General features: G+C 43.7%; 1 protein-coding gene across 4 annotated transcripts in view; it reads right to left on the bottom strand.

Annotated features, from left to right (window-relative positions):
• The window catches only part of LOC140476113 (acetyl-coenzyme A synthetase 2-like, mitochondrial), a 128235-nt gene extending 113329 nt beyond the window's left edge, over positions 1-14906 (bottom strand). For 3 of the 4 annotated variants that reach the window (XR_011960411.1, XM_072568209.1, XM_072568207.1), the window contains exon 1: positions 14364-14906. Coding sequence is in view for 3 of the 4 variants with exons in the window: in XM_072568209.1 (XP_072424310.1) it covers positions 14364-14673 (310 nt within the window). In the remaining variant the exon portion in view is untranslated. The remainder of the gene's footprint in view (positions 1-14363) is intronic. The other variant, XM_072568208.1, reaches the window with a different exon arrangement.
• Between the last annotated feature and the right edge of the window lie 6119 nt (positions 14907-21025).

The raw sequence follows: 21025 nt of genomic DNA, 5'->3' as shown, positions 1-21025 counted from the left end.
CAATCAAAGTTGGCTTGTTACCCCATTAGTTTTACTTTTGCAATTTAGTTACAAGTTATTGGTAGCCACGTGAGGTAAGGAAAAAACATAAGCTTATTACACTAAAGAATAAAAACCAAAGAATTTTTATGACAATTTTGGAAAATCTTATCATAAACAGCAAAACAAATTCAACAATTTTCCCAGCAACATCCTTTGCAGACACTCAACCACCTACATTGAGATATCACTGACATCTTCGCTTTAAAATTTCTTACTCAGTTACATAATAGGAGCAGAAGTAGACCATTTGGATCCTCGATAGATAGGGCTGCAAGTGATGTCTTTTTAAGGAATTCCTGCACTCCATTCATCAGACGTGATTTCCCCCATCTGAAATTCTGAAGGAGGGTCACTGGACTTTAAACAAGCTTTCTCTCCACAGATGCGGTCAGACCAGCTGAATCTCTCCAGCAATTTCTGTTTTTGTTTCAGCGTTCCAGTATCCATAATTCTTAATTGTATTTTAGTGATTTCCTCAATTACTGTTTCTCCCTGAGACCCAGGCTAACTCATTATTTTTTTCTCTCCAACCTTGATCATTTTGAGACTGCTGAAAGGGGGCTTAAGATTTTTTTTAACCACTCTGATGACTTTATGATTTCCACAAACGAAAAATTTGACTGTCAATGGGATTTTGACAGTCTGTACTAACAGGTTGTCATCAATACAACAGTAAAATCTAGAGCATAGAATCAAAGGTAAAGTCACCATCATCTGGCCAGACTGAAATGATATATTGAACAACAATCCAGGTTTCTACAGTGTATCATTTCAGTTGCATGACACTGCAATCTTTTGCTATAAATTCTGTGTCTTATGATCTTATTCTCCACAACCACCCAATGAAGGAGCAGCACTCCAAAAGCTAGTGCTTCCAAATAAACCTGTTGGACTATAACCTGGTGTTGTGTGATTTTTAACTACTCCCCCATGAGATTCACTGGTGGTGGTGAGAAGGAAGCAAGTATTGGTATTTGCTGCCATTAGGTCGAAGTGGGTATTGCAGATGCTGGAGATCAGAGTCAAGATTAGAGTGGTGCTGGAAAAGCACAGCAGATCAGGCAGCATCCGAGGAGCAGGAAAAATTGAAATTTCGGGCAAAAAGCCCTTCATCAGGAATGGCTATCATTAGCCCACTGAAACTGTCAGTTTCGAAAGTCTGTATTTATTGCCCATTGCTAATTGCCTTTGGTGAAGAGCTCCCTTCCTGAATGGTGTGCTGTGAACTGGGAAACTTGGAGGTAGTGGTGGTGCTCCCAGATACCTGATATCCTTTGAGCTGACATGTACCCTTCAATGGTCTGTGTATTTGTAAATCAGAGATTCTCTATCCCACTTATAATCTTACCTGGTAAAACGTTGTTTCCCTATTCATACAGCTTTTTATTCCTTTATATTTATGGAAGTGGTCCTCTGAAAAAAAAGTGATGTCATTGATTTGGAGAGTTTGATGAGCTAGGCATTGGGATTAAGCTGAATAAGTGCTCATGTGGTAGAAATTGTATGATTGTACAGTTTTATCTGTGAATTATAAATTATTTAGTCTACTAACTTCAATCTTATAGGTTGAAACTCTGATCAGGTAAATGTTCCAGTGAGGGAGCACTGCAGTATTGAGACACCCTTCGGGCAAGATGCTAAACCCAGGTCTTACTGTTTCTTGTTGCTGTTAACTACTACAAGGAGCTGCTCAAAGATGCTAATCTCAATCCCCTTTCTTCCCTCACCCATCATCACTAACCCACACCAAAGGCAAAATTCTGGAGATGATCCTGAAGGCAGAAATTTCCAGAAACACTCTGCAGCTTTCAGATGGGGGAAATCATGTCTTGTGAATGTGCAGGAAATCTTCAAAAGGGCAGGACATGGAAGATATAGAATTTTGGGAAATAGTTGGTAACATCTTGAAAAATGTCCATATTATGGAGGAGGACGTGCTGGATGTTTTGAAATGCATAAAGGTGGATAAATCCCCAGGGCCTGAACAGGTGTATCCTAGAACTCTGTGGGAAGCTAGAGAACTGATTGTTGGGCCCCTAACTGTGATATTTCTATAATTGATAGTCACACATGAGGCGCCGAAGGCTGGAGGTTGTCTAACATGGTACCACTGTTTAAGAAAGGTGGTAAGGACAAGCCAGGGAACTATAGAATGTTGAGCCTGATGTCAGTGGTGGGCAGGTTGTTGGAGGCAATCCTGAGGGACAGGATGTACATATATTAGAAAAGGCAAAGACTGATTAGGGATAGTCAACATGGCTTTGTGTGTGGGAAATCATGTCTCACAAACTTGATTGAGTTTTTTGAAGAAGTAACGAAGGGGATTAATGAGGGAAGAGCGGTTGACGTGATCTATATGGACTTCAATAAGGCATTCAACAAGGTCCCCTATGGGAGACTGGTTAGCAAGGTTAGATCTCATTGAATTGAGGGAGAACTAGCCAGGGAGAATTAGAAAGGTCCTAGGGAGTGTTGCTGAACAACGAGACCTTGGAGTGCAGGTTCATAGCTTCTTGAAAGTACAGTCGCGGGTAGATAAGATAGTGGAGAAAGCGTTTGGTATGCTTTCCTTTATTGGTCAGCATATTGAGTACAGGAGTTGGGAGGTCATGTTGCTGCTGTACAGGACATTGATTAGGCCACTTTTGGATTTTTGCATGCATTTCTGGTCTCCTTCCTATCGGAAGGTTGTTGTGAAACTTGAAAGAGTTCAGAAAAGATTCACAAGGATGTTGCCAGGGTTGGAGGATTTGAGCTACAGGGAGAGGCTGAACTGGCTGGGGCTGTTTTCCCTGCCCCTTAGGTCTCTTTTATATCTTTCCCCTCTCATCCTAAACCTATGCCCTCTAGTTCTGGAGTCCCTCACCCCAGGAAAAAGACTTTGTCTATTTATCCTATCAATGCCCCTCATAATTTTGTAAGCCTCTATAAGGTCACCCCTCAGTCTATATAGTGATAAGTGCGATATAAGAAAAGACTTTTTCACTCAATAAATAGTTCAAGTATGGAATGTGCTGTCAGGTTTCACTGAAACATTCAAGAGGGGACTGGTTAATCAGATAAAAAGACAAACCAAAAAAACTGCGGATGCTGGAAATCAGAAACAAAAAAAACAGGAATTGCTGGAAAAGCTCAGCAGGTCTGGAAGCATCTGTGGAGAGGAATCAGAGTTAATAATGTCCCAGCGTGAGTGACCCTTTCTCAGAACTCCGATTTTGTTCTTCAGTTCTGAGGAAGGGACACTCGACCCAAAACGCGAACTGTGATTTTTCTCCACAGGGGCTGCCTGACGCACTGAGCTTTTTCAGCAATTTCTGTTCTTGGATCAGATGAAAACAGAGAATGGGGTGAAAGCAGGGTATTGAATTGAATTGAAATGAATTTATTGTCACGTGTACCGAAACACAGTGAAAAGCTTTGTCTTGCGAGTAATACAGACAGATCACAGAGTTAAGTAACATAGATAGTGAATAATAGGTAAAAAGCAGCAGAACCAAAAACACAAGTACAAGTGAATGTTAAGAGTTTGTGAGTCCATTCAGTATTCTAACAACAGTAGGGTTGAAACTGTTATGAAACCAGCATGTGTTCAGGCTTCTGTACCTTCCCCTTGATGGTAGAAGTTGTAGAAAAATATTGCCAGGGTGGGCTGGGTCTTTGAGAATGCTGGTGGCCTTTCCTTGACAGTGGGCCTGGTAGATGGATTCTATAGATGGGAGGTTGACCTTTGTGATTGTCTGGGCTGAGTTCACCACTCTCTGAAACCGTCTCCGATCTTGAATGGTACAGTTGCCATACCAGGTAGTGATACGTCCAGACAGAATGCTCTCGATGGCGCACCTATAAAAGTTGGGAACAGTATTCACCGTCATGTCAAATTTCCTCAGCTGCTTGAGGAAGAAGAGACATTGTTGGGCCTTTGTAACCAGTGCATCCACATGAAGGGTCCAAGAAAGCTTGTTGTGGATGACCACTCCAAGGAGCTTGACACTCTCCACTCGTTCCACCTCTGTGCTGTTAATGTCTAGGGGAGCATGAATAACATCCCGCCAAATGTCAATAATGACTTCCTTGGTTTTGCCAGCATTGAGAGCTCGGTTGTTCTCAGTGCACCGTTTTTCCAGGTCTTCCACCTCCCATCTGTAGTCTGTTTCATCGCCATCTGAGATTTGACCGACTATGGTGGTGTCATCAGCGAATTTGTAAATGGCATCAGTCTGGTATTTGGCGACACAGTCATGGGTATACAGTGAGTACAGTAGGGGGCTGAGTACACACCCCTAGGGGGGGCTCCAGTGTTGAGTATTAGTGAGGATGAAATATTGTCTCAATGTTCACTGATTGTGGCCTGTAGGTCAGGAAACTGAGGTCACAGAGAGTGGGGCTTAGTCCGAGATCACTAAGTTTAATAATCAGTCTCAAGGGGATAATAGTGTTGCAGGGTGAACTGTAGTCAATGAGTAGGATTCTTACATAGCTGTTCTTGGTGTCAAGATGTTCTAGGGAGGAGTGAAGGGTAAGTGATGGCACTAGGTAATGATACTCACTTGAAGAGCTGGTGGAGGTATGATGGGCCAAGTGGCCTCCTGCATCACAAAATTTCTGTGACTCTTTCCATCAGCAATAGATGGAGGAACTGGCTGAGACTATTATAGTCTTCTCTAATGATCCTGTGTCTTCCTAATTGCTTGCTGTACCCACAAACAGGGTGTATATGGTACAAGCTGCCAGAGGAAGTGGTAGAGGTTGATTAAAATTGCAACATTTAAAAGACATTTGGACAGGTACAAATTGGAAAGGTTTAGAGGGATATGAGTCAAACACAAGGACTTAGGACTAGTTCAGTTTAGAAAACAAAGTCAGCGCAGATGAGTTGGACCGAAAGGCCTGTCTCTGTGCTGTATGACTCTCTGACTCTATAAACTAACTTCCTGACTTGCTTGTTTCAATACATGCAAGTCCCTTTGAACATAAAAGTTACAAGTTTTGCACTATTTAATAATGTGCTGAAACTGCTGATAAGAATTTACCACGTAGCTCTCTCTTTATCTGTCGATCTACAGCCTGCACAGACAAGGGTCATTTGACCTTTCGAACCAAGTTGTTTGTTTGCATAAATGACTACAGAGGCAACAGATAATGGTTACATCTACATGTTTAGTATGTAGATCTCAAGCTGCCAGTTCAAACAGACCCAACAGTCATCGGGAGTTGCTTGATTGCATGTGTGAAACCTCACTCCAGATAGTGGGTAAACTGAAATCTCCTACACTACCCTTCTGCTGGAGGTGAGGGGAGAGGGGAGGTAGTGGGAGTGAGGAGGGTGATATTTTACCATTTCTTAGTAAATTGGAAGCGTACTGGGAGTGTATCAGTCTCCTGGTGACTGCCTATCCTGGGTATACCAATGCCCCAAATCAGACACAGGTCGAAGCATCAGTTTGAGTATTGGTGCCATTAATTTCCCTGTTATTAGAAAGCTTTATATTAGTCCCCGGAGCTATGAAAACATCTGTAGGTGTATTCTTGCAATGGAGTGCCAAAGACATCGAGGATCTGGAGCCAACATTGTTACAGTTCAAACCCACAACTAACCAGTGACTGAAAATAAAATATTCCAATAACTAAAGGGGGCACAATGGCTCAGCGGTTAGCACTGCAACCTCACAGCACCAGGGACCCAGGTTCGATTCCAGCCTCGGGCGACTGTCTGTGTGGAGTTTGCACATTCTCCCCAGGTCCGCGTGGGTTTCCTCCGGGTGTTCCGGCTTCTTCCCACAGTCCAAAGATGTGCAATCTAGGTGGATTGGCCATGCTAAATTGCCCATAGTGTTCAGGGACGTGTAGGTTAAGTGTATTAGTCAGAAGCAAATGTTGAGTAATAGGGTAGGGGAATGGGTCTGGGTGGGTTACTCTTTGGAGGGTCAGTGTGGACTTGTTGGGCTGAAGGGCCTGTTTCCACATGGCAGGGATTCTCTGACAGTAAATGCCCAGGTCATTGCAAGCAGTTAATGGGTGCAATTCAGCACATGAAACATACAAAAGGATCACTTGTTAGAAGGGTGGTTTCACATGATTTCCAAGTACAATTGTCAGTTCTTTCACTTTCCAGTTCGGTACAGCCTCGTGCATCTTTCAGTCTAGAAGCTGGGACAGACTTTTGTCAGGCGGGTGGGGTGGTTCAGCAGTGTTACACACTGGCCAAAACTCTACTCGCCATTCCCTTCAGAGGAGAATCAGTTCACAATTCAGTGACGACCCCGCCTCACCAGATTTCCACGAGAGTTTGGTTCAAATTGCCCCCGTTGGAACCGTACTCACAGCTCAAGCATATTACTAACAACAACTTAGATTTATATTGCAACTTTCTCACAATAAAACGTAGTCAGCAGTCGCACGAGACCAGGTTATAGTCCAACAGGTTTATTTGAAACCACACAAACCACACAAAGGAGTGCTGCTCCTTTGTCGGGTGAAGCTTCATTTGTACTATTTTTTGACACTATTGATTACCTGGAATTATCTTGCAATGATCTCTCCACCAATAAATTCTGTGCTTTTGCACTTCCCTCCACTTCTCCTGATGAAGGGGCAGCATTCTGAAAGCTTGTGATTTCAAATAAACCTATTGGACTATAACCTGGTGTCATGCAACTTCTGACTCTGAGCATTATAGAAATTGGACCATTTAGGATCATTTGGCCCATTGACCTAGTTTCACCACTGAAAGAGATCATGGTTAATGTGTCCTAACACCCACCTTTATCAGATATCTTTGGGTAGACAAGAATCTGAGATTTAAAATTAACAATGAGCTCAGAACCAATTTCCATTTGTGGAAGAATATTTCAAACTTCATTCCCCTTGTTGTGAAGTTATTTTGCATTTCATTGTCTTTTAACACACTACTGCTGCCACTGACATAATCGGGAAGAACTGTGCAGGTTCATGCCCAGTCTGTTTGGCCAGTCTCGGAAAGCACCTCCTGTGGCCATCAGGTCCTGGGATGGGATTTGAACATGGAGATTCTGGCTCTGACACAGAAATGTTGAACCCTATTTTGTCAGTAGACCTCCTCAGCATGAGTCATAGAATTATACAACACAGAAGAGCCCCTCAACAAAATTAACATTAGGATTAACAAAATTACGATTAATTCTCAGCACAATATCGTGGGCCAAAGGGCCTGTTCGTGCTGTACTTTTCTCTGTTCTATGTTCTATAAAATGACTCCAAGTCTACACTAGTCCCACTTTCCAGCACTTGAATTATAGCCTTGAACTTATGACATTTCAAGTGCTCATCCAAGTACTTTTTAAAGGTTTCCCATCTCTTCTACCCTCAGACAGTGCACACCAGACTTCTCCTTCTTTGTATTCTGATCATTTAGATATGAAGCCCAGCAAGACACTCACCTTTTCTGATTGTTTTCTGTTCTTACAACCTCTGCAGCTGAAAATCTAATATGAACACACAAACAATGAACAAGAGAAGGCCAATACTGAATGGCCTGGAGAGAGTGGATATTGGGAAGTTGTTCATTGGTAGGAGAGACCAGGACCTGAGGGCACAGCTTTAGAGTAAAGGGAACACCTTTGAGACAGAAATAAGGAGACACTTCTTCAGCCAGAGAGTGGTCAATCTATGGAATTCACTACCACTAAAGGTTGTGGAGGCCAGGTCATTTAGTATGTTCAAGATGGAGATAGATAGGTTCTTGATTGTAAAGGGGATCAAGGGTTATGGGGAGAAAGTAGGAGAATGGGGTTGATAAACTTATCAGCCATGATTGAATGGCAGAGCAGACTCGATGGGCTGAATGGCCTAATTTCTGCTCCTTTGTCTTATGGTCACTGAGCCCTTCAAGCCTGCTCCACTATTCAATAAGATTGTGACCGATCTGAATTTAGCCTCAACTCTACATCCCTATATATCCTCAATAATCTTTCATCCCCTTGGTAATCAAGCCTCTCCTCTGCCTTAAAGACATTGAAAGACCCTGTATTCACTGCCTTTTCATTGCTCTCTGGACATGCGATGTTTCAAAATTTCTACCATTTACTTTATTTTATCTTTGTTTAGGTCCAAAGTGGATAAGCTCATGTTTGCTTACATTGAAATGCAGTTTTGCCAACTCATTAACATTTTAATATCACTTTGTTTCCATTCACATTGCTTAATTTACAATACCCTTGTGTCATCAGCAGTCATGGCTTTCTATTCCATTACCGACAACAGTAATGGATACAATAAATATTTGAGGCTCCAACACAGATCTTACAGGCACTGCTATTCACTTTTTTGTCCATTACAGTACCTTCACATTGTCCCCATCTCTGTTTACTTCTAAACAGCCAGTTTCGTAACCAAGTCAATAACCTGACACAATTCCTTCAACTTCAACCTTGCTGTTAGTCTCTTATAAGAAACTTTATCAAATTTCTTCTGGAAGTTTGTGGGAACAACATTCATAGATATTTCCCGGTCTACTACTTCAATAACCTCCATACAAAATCAATTTATGTTCACTGTGATTAAGCCACCCTTTCCAAATAGCTGAAAATTTTTTATGTGTTTCCTACTCCATCCTCAATCACAAACTACAGCAATGCCCTCAGAACAGATGTTGGGTTGATTGGACAATAAAGGTGGTACGTGTATGGAATGAGCTGCCAGAGGATGTGATGGAGGCTGGTACAATTGCAACATTTAAGAGGCATTTGGATGGGTATTTGAATAGGAAGGGTTTGGAGGGATATGGGCCGGGTGCTCACAAGTGGGACTAGATTGGGTTGGGATATCTGATCGGCATGGACGAGTTGGACCGAAGGGTCTGTTTCCGTGCTGTACATCTCTATGACTCTATAACTGTCTTAAACAGCAGAGTGGCATCTCAAATTTCCAATCTAAAAGAACAGTTCTTAAACGAAGAGAATTTTGGTAGCTATGGCCTCTTCAATGCTCCTGTAAAATCTGAGGATGGGCACTTTCTGAACCTAGGGAGTTTTGTCAGTCTCTAATCCCATTAACTTCTTCATTACTGTTATTTTGTTTCTGTTAATGTTGGTGAAGCCCTGTCCCTGATTCAAAATTAGTTTTCTTTGTATGCACAGCATGTGGACCTTCTCCGGTAAATACCGAGGCAAGCCCATTATTCAATGTCACAAACACAAACAGAAATTGCTGGAAAAGCTCAGCAGGACCGGCAGCATCTGTGGAGAGAAATCAGAGTTAACGTTTCTCAGAGTTCATTATTCTGTGTGTCAAGCATATCCTTATTTGCCTGATTGCTACATCGAATATGAGGTCATGAAAAGCATTGTATAAAGCTCAGTTGTCTTTCCTTTGACACAGTGGGGGCAAATACTGTAGGATAATGGAAGATTTCCCACAGAATAAATAGTGAATATATCAGCTCAGCCACATTAAATAATACTCAAATCACTCCTTCCATTATCTGACTGTGCTGATTTCAACTGAGTTGCTGAGTTAGTAGTTATATTAACATCCATGGGATTGAGACAAAAATCAATTCGAAATCTTCCCATTTCTGTGCACTAAATCTTCATGGGCATGTATGTGAGAGTACACACACATGCTATCTTGTGTTTACGCCTGTCTGTGTACCTGGATATCTATTTGTAGGAGGGAAAGGAGTACAGGGGGCTGAGGCAGGAGAGGTGGAGAGCAGAAGAGTGGGGAGAGGAGGAAATTAGATGCCGGGAAAGTAAAATAAAGGCAAGGAGAGGGAAAGGAAATTGTTACTATTCCAGCTGATGTATCACTGTACAATCCAGATTTCAGAGTGAGACCTGGCTTCATAAAGCACAAGTTTTATTTTTGACAGCTGTTCACTCTAGTGGTTAACCAGGGAACACATTCACAAGAGACTGTCAGTGTACTTTCAACAAAATATCAAAGTTCATTACACACAAAAGGAACAAAGCCACAAACTATTTCACAATATACAAGAACCTCATAAAATAGGCTTTTTTCAAATATTCGAAATAAAAATTCAACCCTTTTATCCTGAACATCAACCTTACAGATACTCAAACCTCAATGAAGGCTCAGTTTTATGAGGGCTCCATATTTAGTCACAATTTACTGCACAATCTTTACAAGCTGGTATTTGAAGTCATGTCTCTTTGCTCATTAACACTTTTTCTTTCAAATGATGACACACAGATATTGGTGCTGATACAATTTCTGAGTAGGCAGACTGATAAAAAACCTCTCAACTCAGGATCTATCTGTAACATTCTTATCAAAGAAGATGAGCTAACCATGTCAGCCTCAGTCTTATATACATCCCCTACTTTACTTAATCGTTAAGAAAAATTTCAGTAACCAAATTTTCATTTCATTCCCTTTTGTGCACTCTTCCTCCTCCTGTCTAATTCTATGTGCCTGAGATCAAGTCACAACAGTCAGTAAACAATCCGGGATGCTGATCATATAGTTACTTTTATATCCACTAGCTGTTCCATCACCTTCAGTAAGGTCAATAATCTTGAACCAGCAAGATCATTCCCCAAGATAAGATCAATTCCATCCATAAGGATTTGTTGCACTGCTCTAACGACAGCTTCTCTGTTTACTATATCACTCCTTCAACTAACTCTGTATAATGGCACTGGTTTGTAACCTTAGTGTATACTTCCAATTAATATTTCTACTTCATTATCCTCCGGTAGACAAATTATATCAGCACATAACATTAATAACTGACTTACTCCAGTGTCTCTCAATTTTTTGGGGGTTGTCTGCTCAATTAGAAGAATCAGGAAGTACCCTACTTTTGACATAAAATATTCAGAACCTCCAGTGGTTTGACCCTCTTCATCAACAGTCTAGGAACAACTTGGTTAATAATCGAGAGCCATCTCCCCCTTCCTAATAGATCCTGAGGGAACACATTCCATTTGTCCTTTACTTTATCTTCATTTATTTGCTCATTTTGTCAGTTTAATAATAGAGAAAGATTTCAAATAATTCTCTGTCACATTTTCCACTCCCAAAAAAAGTATCTGCAACATTCAGAACCATTTTGAAATTCCAAATGCAGTAACAAACTTCATAATATCGTTCTTGTTTTATGATCACTATCTCCATGAGGAAAATCACACAACACAACGTTATAGTCCAACAGGTTTAACTGGAAGCAGTAGCTTTCAGAGAGCTGCTCCTTCATCATTTTTAGAGTTTCTTAGATCATTCTTAAATTCAAATAATCTCTATCTCTGATGAGGCCTCACTTTGTTACCATCAGAGCTGATGTTAAAACTGGACAAGGCAAATTCCAGTGAACAAGAGGCTGGCAATTTACTTTTAAAAGAACACCAAGGTTTATTACACTCAGAAAGAACACAACAACAAACTATTTTACTTGAGTATCTAAATAATACAGTCATATTTCAAATATCAGCAATAAAAATTCAACCCTTTTACTTTCAACAACAGCCTAACAGATATCCAACTTTCAGTGAAGGTCACTCCTTTTCCACATTAAAGATCCTTGTTCAATTGGCATAGAAATATTCACTTGATGCTATATTCTTTAGGTAATGTTTCGTCCTGAGACTGTTAAACAAATTGCTAACACAGCTCACTTATTTCATAACACTAGGGAGTGTTGCTGAACAAAGAGACCTTGGAGTGCAGGTTCATAGCTCCTTGAAAATGGAGTCGGAGATAGATAGGATAGTGAGGAAGGCATTTGGTATGCTTTCCTTTATTGGTCAGAGTATTGAGTACAGGAGTTGGGAGGTCATGTTGCGGCTGTACAGGACATTGGTTAGGACACTGTTGGAATATTGCATGCAATTCCGGTCTCCTTCTATCGGAAAGATGTTGTGAAACTTGAAAGGGTTCAGAAAGGATTTACAAGGATGTTGCCAGGATTGGAGGATCTGAGCTACAGGGAGAGGCTGAACAGGCCGGGGCTGTTTTCCCTGGAGCATCGGAGGCTGAGGGGTGACCTTATAGAGGTTTACAAAATTATGAGGGTCATGGATAGGATAAATAGGCAAAGTCTTTTCCCTGGGGTCGGGGAATCCAGAACTAGAGGGCATAGTTTTAGGGTGAGAGAGGAAAGATATAAAACAGATCTAAGGGGCAACTTTTTCACGCAGAGGGTGGTACGTGTATGGAATGAGCTGCCAGAGAATGTGGTGGAGACTGGTACAATTGCAACATGTAAGAGGCATTTGGATGGGTATATGAAGAGGAAGGATTTGGAGGGATATGGGCCGGGTGCTGGCAGGTGGGACTAGATTGGGTTGGGATATCTGGTCGGCATGGACAGGTTGGACCAAAGGGTCTGTTTCCATGCTGTACATCTCTATGATTCTATGTGTTGCTTAAATTAATAAATTCAACAACCTTATAGGATGTCTTCCTCTCTGACATCATAACATTATCTGAAACTTTTCTCCCACTAACTCTGAGCCACTCACGACTTCTTTTCTTCTGCCCTGACTGTTTTAGAGACTAAACAGCATCCGAGGAGCAGGAAAATCCGACGGTTCGGGCAAAAGCCCTTCATCAGGAATTCTGGTGAGGGGCTTTTGCCTGCAACCTCGACTCTCCTGCTCCTCGGATGCTGCCTGACCTGCTGTGCTTTTCCAGCACCACACTCTCTCGGCTCTGATCTCCAGCATCTGCAGTCCTCACTTTCGCCTGTTTTAGAGACTGCTGAACTGTACTGCTGATGTTACAAGCTTTATTTTCTTTGAGTGACCTGCTTCTCCCTAGTGGAAACCTGCCCACCACCCATGCATTAACTTTCTAGATGATTCTGTCTTTTTGAAATTACTTTTTTTTTGTCTCCATCTCGCTGTGCAACAGCCCAGTTCCACTTTCTACTCTGTTTTGTAAAACAGCGAGCTATTCACCTCAAGTTTTTTAAAGCCTCATTTAAATGCATGTAAACAATTTCCCAAACAATCCTGGAGCATTCATATTTTGTTTAATTTCTGACTTATGATAGTGGTACAGGGTTACCTGTAAATTAAAGACCTTAAAGTGGCAGGAAACGGGCAGATGAAGAGAGATAGGAAATGGGAGAGGTAGAGGAAGGGAAGAGGGATGATGAGAAGAGGTAGAGGAGACAGCAGAGGGGGGAGAATGAGTGTAAGGGGGGGGAAAGGTGTGGAAGAGGGGATGAAGATAGAGAGAGAGAGGGAATATGCACATAGGGAGGAAAGGAAGAAGACATGAAGACCACAGCAGAATGATATCGAAGTGGAGGGAGGGGGAGAAATGGCAGGGAGGAAAGGGAATTGAAGTGGGGAGGTGGCAAGAAAGTGGGGGGGGGGACGGAGAGGAAGTAGAGGGGAGAGAGAAAGTGGGGGGGAGGGATGGGAAAGTGGAAGGGGAGGCGAGGACGTGGAAGGGGAGAGGTGGAAGGGGAACATTTGGAGGGAGAGATGAAAGGGGAAGGTGATGGAGGGAGAGTGGAAGAGCAAAGTGAGGGAGGGAGAGTTGGAAGAGGAAAGTGAGGGAGGGAGAGGTGGAAGGGGAAAGTGAGGGAGGGAGAGTTGGAAGGGGAAAGTGATGGAGGGAGAGTGGAAGAGCAAAGTGAGGGAGGGAGAGGTGGAAGAGGAAACTGAGGGATGGAGAGGTAGAACGGGAAAGTGAGGGAGGGAGAGTGGAAGAGGAAACTGAGGGAGAGAGAGGTGGAAGAGGAAACTGAGGGAGGGAGAGGTGGAAGGGGAAAGTAAGGGAGGGAGAGTTGAAAGGAGAGTGAGGGAGGGAGAAGTGGAAGAGGAAACTGAGGGAGGGAGAGGTGGAAGGGGAAAGTGATGGAGGGAGAAGTGGAAGAGGAAACTGAGGGAGGGAGAGGTGGAAGGAGAGAGGGAGGGAGGGAGAAGTGGAAGGAGAGAGTGAGGGAGGGAAAGGTGGAAGAGGAAACTGAGGGAGGGAGTTGTGGAAGGGGAGAGTGAGGGAGGGAGAGGTGGAAGGGGAAAGTAAGGAGGGAGAGGTGGAAGGAGAGAGTGAGGGAGGGAGAGGTGGAAGGGGAAAGTAAGGAGGGAGAGGTGGAAGGGGAAAGTAAGGGAGGGAGAGGTGGAAGGGGAGAGTGAGGGAGGGAGAGGTGGAAGGGGAAAGTCAGGGAGGGAGATGTGGAAGGAGAGAGTGAGGGAGGGAAAGGTGGAAGGAGAGTGAAGAAGGGAGGGAGAGGTGGAAGGGGAAAGTAAGGGAGGGAGAGGTGGAAGGAGAGAGTGAGGGAGGGAGAGGTGGAAGGAGAGAGTGAGGAAGGGAGGGAGAGGTGGAAGGGGAAAGTTTGAAGGCGGTGAGAAGTGCCGGTGGGTGCCACTTACCTGAGACATTGAGGCGTCCTCCCTGGAACCAGCGGATGGTGCCCTGGCTCAGGTCGCAGTCGCTGACCGTGTGGAACGGGCTGATCCAGGACAGTCTGCCCTGGGCTAGGGCTCCCCAGAAACTGTCGGGCTGTTGCACCGAGTAATCGCGGAGCCCCGGGTAATCCCGGACCCCGGGGAAAGCTGCCGCTTCGGGCATGTAGGCAGTGACATTGAAAGTGCAACAAGCCCGGAGCCGGGGGGTGTGAGCAGAGCCTTGGGCAGGGATCAGGAGCTGGAGGGAAGAGCAAGCAGCTCTGAGCAACTTCATAGTGGGGAGAGCAGGGAGGGAACTCTATCCGGCCAATTCCGCAAACACACACAGAGACACACACAGAGACAGACAGACACACAACAGACACAGGCGCAGACACACAGAGATAGAGACACACAGAAGCAAAACCTTTTGGTACTTGCTGCAGATCCCAGTGTGGGTGGGCGGGGAAACTGAAATCTGCCTGAGAGCTAACTCTTGGAAGAGCCCAGCAACATCTGCACTCAGTATCAGACACAGCCGCAGACTCCCAAAGTTGTAAGTAATGTGTATATATATTCTCACAGCAGCTACAGGAGGATTTCAGTATTACTGCCCATTGGAACTGGGAGCCAGCTTGTGGTGGAGAGTTCACTATGGGTCACAGAGTTGCTATTATGAAGAGGGTGTTTGGGAGAATTTGTTACCCATACCCATGATGGGGAGGGGGGAGGTAGTGATCAAATAATCTAGAGGTTTATTTAGTCTCTATCAGAGTCTTGTAGAGCCGTGGGAGTAAACTCAGATGGGTATCAGATCTATATTTGGAAAGTTTCAAAGTTACAAATCACACACCAGGTTATAGTCCAACAGGTTTAATTGGAAGCACTAGCTTTTGGAGCACTGCTCCTTCAGGTGATTGTGGATGAAGGAGCAGTGCTCTGAAAGCTAGTGCTTCCTATTAAACCTGTTGAACTATAACCTGGTGTTGTGTGATTTGTAACTTTGTACACCCCAGTCCAACACCGGCATCTCCAAATCATGGAAAGTTTCAGGCTGCACACGGGGACCTGTGTTTTTAAAAAGGAGGCCATTCAGCCTTCTATGTCCATGCTGGGCCAGGCTGAAGGAGCCATTCTCTTGGTGTCAGTTCTCGGCCCTTTCCTTTGAACCCTGTATTTTTGTTCCCTTTCAGATACTGATCCAGACCCCTCTGAGGAAGGGTCACCGAACCCCAAAATGTTGACTCTGATTTCTCTTCTCAGACACTGCCAGACCTGCTGAGCTTTTCCAGCAACTTCTGTTTTTGCCTCCATTTACCCTACCTCCACCACACCCTGGAGCAGTGCTATCCCACCCACCTTGTTATTGCCCTCGGCAGCATTTGACCAATTAGCTTACATCTGTGCCCCCTGACTCTTGATCCTTCTACCAATATAGGACTTGTTTATCCCACCCTTATTATCAACCTCCCCTCCCCCCACCCCATGTCAACATTCTCTCCAAGAAGAACAACCTAAATGTTTTCACCCTTGGAACTAACTGAAGCTCCTCCTTCCTGAGATCACTACATTGAGAGTATTCCAGCTCCTCACATTCTTAATATATTCCCAAACAATTGCAGTCATCTTTCTCAGAGTGAAATTGTTGTTTAAACCATAATCTCATCTCTTCTCCCATGACCTTATTCAAGTATTCTTCATTCTCTCCCCCTCAATCCTCCTCATTCCTCCCAATTTTTGAAGCTACCACCTCCCACTCATTGCTGTTTCAGCACTGAGGTAATAGAATACTCTAAGGCTCACAATCACACATAAACCTTACCTTAATTTTCACCAAAGTAACTTCTAGCCTTCCAGTGGGAAACATGAAGTGTGAGTGATGGAGGTCATTCAGATTACAAAAGGGTTTGATAGAGTAGATACAGATTTATAGAGTAATAGAGATGTACAGACAGAAACAGACCCTTTGGCCCAACTCATCCATGCCGAAGTAGAAGAGTAAAGTTTAATCTAGTCCCATTTCCCAGCACTTGGTCCATATCCCTCTAAACTCTTCCTATTCATGTACCCACCCAGATGCCTTTTAAATGTTGAAATTCTACCAGCCTCCACCACTTCCTCTGGCAGGTCATTCCATACACGTACCACCCTCTGCATGAATAAATTGCCCTTAAATCTTTCCCCTCACGCCTTAAACCTATGCCCTCTAGTTTTGGACTCTCCTATTCTGAGGAAAATACTTTGTCTATTTATCCTATCCATGTCTCGCATGATTTTATAAACCTCTAAAAGGTCACTCCTCATCCTCCAGCGCTCCAGGGAAAACAGCCCCAGCCTGTTCAGCCCCTGCCTATAGCTCAAGCCCGCCAACCCTGGCAACATCCTTGTAAATCTTCTCTGAACACTTTCAAGTTTCACAACATCCTTCCTATAGCAGGGAGACCAAAATTGCACGCAATATTCCAAAGGTGGCCTAACCAATGAAGTAGATGTTTCCTTCCTCTTGTTGGGGAAGATAAAACTAGAACTAGGGGCCTTAGATGAAATGAATAACAAATACAAAGAAGGAATTCAGGCAGAACATTTTCATCCAGGTAGTGGTGAGAATGTGGATTTCAATACCACTGGATATAGTTGGTAAAGTTGATCTGGTCAAGGGAAAGAGGTGTGCATAAGAAAGGATTAAAACAACAACTCATTAGGTAGACAAAAGGAGTTGGGAGGAGACTTGTATAGAGACTGAAATAGCCAGTAGTCTGAATGATTTAATTCTGTGCTGATTGTCATATATGATACTAAGAGCAGAAGCATACTCTTTGGTGTTTTCTATAAAGCAAATTTATTTGATTATTTTTCTCATCTCATCTTCTGGATTCTCACGAGTGCAAATGTATAGTTGTGTTTCCTGAATCACATCAGTTATAATCTTTCAAAGGTACTTTGTTAGCTATGCAGCCATTTCGGACATCCGGTCAGGAAAAGGACGACATAATTGCAATATCTTTTGTTTGTTATTGTTTTATACAAAGCAGCAAAACCAAAGAGTGACCCACTTGCCTAGATGGGTGCAGCTCCAACAACACTGAAGGAGCTCGACACCATCCAGGACAAAGCAGCTTATTTGATTTGGCCCCAATCCCCCACTTTAAGCATTCATTCTCACCACTGCTAATGCAGAGTGGCAGCAGTGTAGGCACTATCTGCCAGCCAAGGCTCCTTTGACAACATCTTCCAAATCTATGATCTCTACTACCCAGAAGGACACGGGCAGCAGATACATAGGTGATCTAACGGTACTATAGTCCTACAGGAACAAAAGATTGTCCTGGCACTAGAGACGAACAGCTGGTTTAACCTGAAGGTCGCCATACCTCAGGTGAGGGGAGAGGTTGTCAAGGAGAATCCTCCATGGTAACCTCAGCTGGGGCACAAATTGAACATACACTGTTGGACTCACAACAGTGAATGCAAATCAGCCATCCAGCCAACTGAGCTAAACCAGTCCCACTGCCATCTGCATGTCACTCTCCAAATCACTTACCATCCTGACTTCCTCCACTGTCGCTAGGTTTGAATCCTGGAGCTCTCTTCCTAACAGCACTCTGGGTGTCCCTGTAGCACATGGATGGTAGCAGTTTATGAATGTTGCTCACTATCGCCTTCTCCAGGGCAATGAGGGATGGGCAATAAATGTTGGCTGACCCAGTGACATCCACATCTGGTGAATGACTATTAAAAAGAGAACCTTTTTCTGGATATTCATCTTTAAATACTGACAACATGATTTCACCTGTGCTGGTGAATGGGTTTTGAGTGAATTAAATCTGAGTGCTTGCTTCAGTGTGTTGTCTGGCAACAATCAGTGACCCTCTCATTACCTGTTGCTTCAGCGGACTTTTATAATTTAGAACAATGTATGTCATTCAGTTTCCTCAGATCTTCTCTCATTGTACTGGTGAGACATCCTGACAACTCATCCCTGAAGTGGTCATTGTGGCTTGACTAGAAATGGGTGCCCCCTGGTGGAATCTTTCAGAAACTGCCATCTGGAATCTTGTGTCAGAATAAAGGAACAAATGATATTCATATCATGAACTTGCATAACCTCCAGGCACGACAAAACATGTCTACAGCCCAATGATCTGCTGTCCAAGTACATCCACTCTTATCATTGTTGGAAATAGGGCAACCATGTCATGCGCAGCAAGATCCCAACCACAGCAATGTGTGTGCTGCAACTGAGACAACGTAGGACGTGCTTGGATTCCATAGGAAACAGCTTATTGTCAGTCCCAACATGGTGGAAGCCTGTTCCATTCAGGTTGTGTCTCTATGGGATTTTTCCCTCGCACCCAAGTATGAAGGTTCCAGTCCCTTTTCACAACACTGAGAGGGGGTGCAGCACTGTCGGAGTGGCTTCTTTCTGGTGAAGGAAAAGATCTCCTGTCACTTCTTTGGAGAAGGCCAGTTGTTCTGTCCAGTGTCCTGCTCAATATGTATCCCTCAACCAACATTTCCAAGCAACGGCTGACTATTAGTTCACTTTTGTTAGTGGGAGCTTGCTGTACTCAAACTAGCTGCTGCAATTTCTACAACACAATAGTGACCACATTTCATTGCTTCGGGCTGTCTTGTGGTGATTAAACAATGCTGTTGATATGTGCAAGCTTTTCTTTACAATTATTCACTTTCATCATCCGGCCTTTTGAGCAGTAATAATTTACCTTTAAGGTGGGCTCCAATACACTAACAGGGAGAAAGTGCGGACTGCAGATGCGGGAGATCAGAGTTGCGGGTGCAGTGCTGGAAAAGCACAGCAGTTCAGGCAGCATCCGAGGAGCAGGAAAATTGACGTTTCGGACAAGGGGCAAGATGCTTCATCAGAAAGGGGTCTCACCCGAATCGTTGATTCTCCTACTCCTCAGAGGCTGCCTGACCTGCTGTGCTTTTCTAGCACCGCACTCTCGACTCCAATACACTAACAGACCAGCTCCAGTATTGCAATCAGATTTTGCTGTTCTCTAGTGAACAGTTACCCAGTAGCTGTGAGAATAAAGCCACATTGAACACTAAAGCCTGACTGATAGTATTTTTCCCTCCACTGCTTGCTCCATTCCATTCACACATTTATAACCACCCCCTCTGCGTCGCCAACTAGTATTTTGTGAGAAACGTTTTTGGGTTAGGCAACCAGTTGCCTAATTCCAAGAAGCAAGGGGCCAGGAGAGAGTAATGATTTGAGGGTGATCAGTGCATCACTCACTAAAACTTGTACCTATCACAGGATTGTTACAGCATAGAAGGTGGTCATTGAGCCCATTGTGATTGCACTGGCTCTCTGCAGGAGTGCACCTAGTGTCACTCCTGCACCTTCTGCCCATTGCCATGCATATTCTTTAGTTTAAGACAATCAGCTCTCTTTTGAAGTCTCAAGTAGACATGCCTCCAACTCTCTGGCCATGTATTCCAGACCTAACCACTTGTTGCATGAAAAAAAGTGTCCTTCATGTCACCAGAGGTTCATTTTCTAAATGCCTTAAACCTCTACACTGTTGTTTACAATCCTCCCACCGAAGGGGATAGTTTGTCCCTACCTACCTATGCTGTCCAGGATTTTCATAGTTACAAATATTTTCAGCAAATTCTCTGCTAACCTGCTCTTCAAATTCCAGCTTCTACAGTTTATCCACATAACAGGCGTTTTCCATCTTTGGGACATTCCCGTGAGATTTTTATAAAGACCATAAGACAGAAGAGCAGAAATTAGGCCACTGATCCCATCAGGTCTAATCCGCCATTCAATCATGGCTGAAAGGTTTCTCAACCCCATTCTACTGCATTTTCCCCATAACCTGCCAAGTGATGGTTGTCCCATGTATCTGCTGCTTTTCTCCTTCTAGATGGAAGTGGTCATGGGTTTGGAAGGTGTTGTCTCAGGATCTTTGGTGAATTTCTGCAGTGCATCTTGTAGATAGTACACACTGCTGCTGCTGAGCGTCAGTGGTAGAGGGAGTGGTTGCTTGTGGATGTGGAATGAATCAAGCAGAGTTGCTTTGTCCCGGATGGTGTCAAGCTTCTTGAGTGTTGTTAGACCATAAGACCATAAGGTCATAAGACATAGGAGCAGAAGTTAGGCCGTTCAGCCCATTGAGTCTGCTCCTCCATCCAATCATGACTGATACATTTCTCATCCCCATTCTCCCGCCTTCTCCCCATAACCTTTGATCCCCTTGACAATTAAGAACCTATCTATCTCTGTCTTAAATATATTCAATGACCTGGCCACCACACCCTTCTGTGGCAATGAATTGCATAGATTTGCCATTCTCTGGCTGAAGAAGTTTCTCCTTATCTTTGTTCTAAAGGTCTTCTCCAAGGCTGTGGGATTGGGTCCTAGTCTCTCCTACCAATGCAGTAACTGTTGGCACCTTCCCAATGTCCATTCTATTCAGGCCGTACAGTATTCTGTAAGTTTCAATCAGATACCCCCTCATCCTTCTAAACTCCATCGGGTATGGGCACAGAGTCCTCAAACATTCCTTATATGTTAAGCCTTTCATTCATGAGACCATTCTTGTGAACCTCTTCTGGACCCACTCAAGGGCCAGTACACTGACCCTTGCGGAATACCACTTGTCACTGGCTGC

The sequence above is a fragment of the Chiloscyllium punctatum genome, chromosome 4 (genome assembly GCF_047496795.1).
Source record: "Chiloscyllium punctatum isolate Juve2018m chromosome 4, sChiPun1.3, whole genome shotgun sequence".
NCBI lineage: Eukaryota > Metazoa > Chordata > Chondrichthyes > Orectolobiformes > Hemiscylliidae > Chiloscyllium > Chiloscyllium punctatum.
The sequence above is the reverse complement of the archived record's forward strand: the minus strand, read 5'-3'. Positions and strand labels throughout refer to the sequence as shown.